General features: G+C 77.5%; 1 protein-coding gene across 5 annotated transcripts in view; it reads left to right on the forward strand.

Annotated features, from left to right (window-relative positions):
- The first annotated feature begins 400 nt into the window (after positions 1–400).
- Positions 401–621, forward strand: part of IQGAP2 (IQ motif containing GTPase activating protein 2) — a 272,642-nt gene continuing 272,421 nt past the window's right edge. For all 5 annotated transcript variants that reach the window (XM_019517713.1, XM_019517717.1, XM_019517714.1 and 2 more), the window contains exon 1: positions 401–491. In XM_019517713.1, the coding sequence (XP_019373258.1) occupies positions 455–491 (37 nt within the window). In that variant the 5' untranslated portion in view covers positions 401–454. The remainder of the gene's footprint in view (positions 492–621) is intronic.

Here is a 621-nt window from a genome sequence, read left to right on the forward strand (position 1 = left end):
TCCCCCGGGGGCTACTAAGGGCCAGGGGGCGGCCCGAGACGAGCCGCCACCCCGGGGCTCAGCCGCAGCCGGGAGACAACGGAGGGGGCCGGGCGCCGTCGCACCGCCGCGGGCGGCAGGGGGCGCTGTGCGGCCTCCCCGGCCTGGTGCGAGTAGCGGGCTGGTAAGAGAAAGGAAGCGCGGGGAAGCGGGCGGGGCGGGCGCTGGAGCTGAGTAAGCGGCTGGAGCCCGGGGGCGGGCGGTAGTTGCCGCCCCCGGGCCGAGGAGGGAGGGAGCAGGGCCCGGCCCCCCGCAGGGCGGCAGCAAATCAGCGAGGGGGCGGGACTGCACAAGAGCTCGGCGGCGGCGGTGGCGGGGTTGCAGCTGCGGTCGTTCCTCCAACTTTCGGCGGCGGGACAGGACAGGACAGCCAGGGCAGGATCCCGACCCCGCGGGCCGAGCCGAGCCAAGCAGGATGCAGCATGAGGAGCTGCAGAGACCGCGCTACGGCTGTAAGTGCGGGCCCCGGGGTCGGTCCGCGCGGTGCGGGGGGTGGGGGCGGCAGTCAGCAGGTGAGGGAGCGGCCGCCGCGCCCCGCAGAGCTCACGTGTGCGGGGCCGGGCCGGGGGGCGCCCGGGGGCG

Source organism: Gavialis gangeticus, unplaced genomic scaffold (assembly GCF_001723915.1).
Source record: "Gavialis gangeticus isolate Ggan-Ray unplaced genomic scaffold, GavGan_comp1, whole genome shotgun sequence".
NCBI classification, from domain to species: Eukaryota; Metazoa; Chordata; order Crocodylia; family Gavialidae; genus Gavialis; species Gavialis gangeticus.